General features: G+C 27.2%; 1 protein-coding gene across 1 annotated transcript; it reads right to left on the reverse strand.

Annotated features, from left to right (window-relative positions):
* Nucleotides 400–816, reverse strand: LOC104704832. Its single transcript, XM_010420859.1, has one exon. The coding sequence runs from the start codon at nucleotides 814–816 to the stop codon at nucleotides 400–402; it is 417 nt and encodes a 138-aa protein (XP_010419161.1).

Raw genomic sequence — 1,188 nt, forward strand, 5'->3', positions numbered from 1 at the left:
AGGTTGCTAGTGTTGAGTCATTATAATGTGGCTTAGGTTGCTGGTTCTTTGATTCATGTTGTTTGGATTATTGGTTTAATTGTTATGAATTAATACTGGTTATTTGAGTATTGGTTATTATTGGTTTAATGGTATTGTTTATGTTATTCGTTATTTTGTGTTTGTGGTTAGATAGTTAGTAGATATGAGACCAATAGTTTAGTTTAGATTATTATTATTATTATTATTATTATTATTATTATTATTATTATTATTATTATTATTATTATTATTATTAAATTGGTCGGGTAGTTTCACCAAAATTTTGACATTTTATGATGGGGTTAAAAGACAAAAATGTTGGTTTAGTAAAAAGAAAATAACACTTTTTATTATTTGGCTTATAAATATGAAATCTTGTCACAACAGTATTGAAACACCATCATTCCATAGGAAACATTTTTCACCGCCTGTTATTCTACATGGACCATAAGGTCTTATGCTCCAAACACAAGGTTGATGTTTACATGTCTTTATATCGTTAGAATTAAGAATATCAAACCATTTAGACTGATTTTCCCATACAAAGTGACAAAAGAATAAAGTTCTTTTCCAAAAGTTAATAGATGCTCTATATCCCCAGTGTTGATGAGGAGCTAAAGATTGTGATCCGAGGTCTTTGTTTTTTGATTTGCAGTGTAGTCCTAATTGAATATTTTGACCAATATCATTGATGATATCCACATCTATATGCAGACTAGCTTCGCATAAACCACCAAAAAGAAAAACTATGAATATAACAAAAGATATTAAGTGAAATGATGATGAGCCATACATCATGAATGACTTTTTTTCCAATAATAACTGTGAATGTTTTATAAAAATGAACTTTAAATTATAGCATCCCATCTATTTATACTATTATTTAAATCACATTTGAAGAATGATTAAATAGTCAAAGGATATGGTACTATTATTTACTCTCGTAAATAAAAATTTATTTATTTATTTTAGAAAAAATGGAAATATCTTTTATTTGCAAAAAGAAAAGAAAAATGCTGACCAACAGTAACATTCCATTGGAAACATATTTCCTGACTTGATAATCTACATGTCCACTAGGTCTTATAATCCAAACACATGGTTGATGTTTGCATATATGTTTATCTATGTTTGCATCAAGAATATCAAAACATCTAGATTTATTTC

This window comes from Camelina sativa, chromosome 7 (assembly GCF_000633955.1).
Source record: "Camelina sativa cultivar DH55 chromosome 7, Cs, whole genome shotgun sequence".
Classification (NCBI taxonomy): domain Eukaryota; kingdom Viridiplantae; phylum Streptophyta; class Magnoliopsida; order Brassicales; family Brassicaceae; genus Camelina; species Camelina sativa.

Coding starts and splice junctions, on each gene's coding strand:
- LOC104704832 (XM_010420859.1), bottom strand. CDS start 816: ATGTATGGCTCATCATCATTTCACTTAATATCTTTTGTTATATTCATA.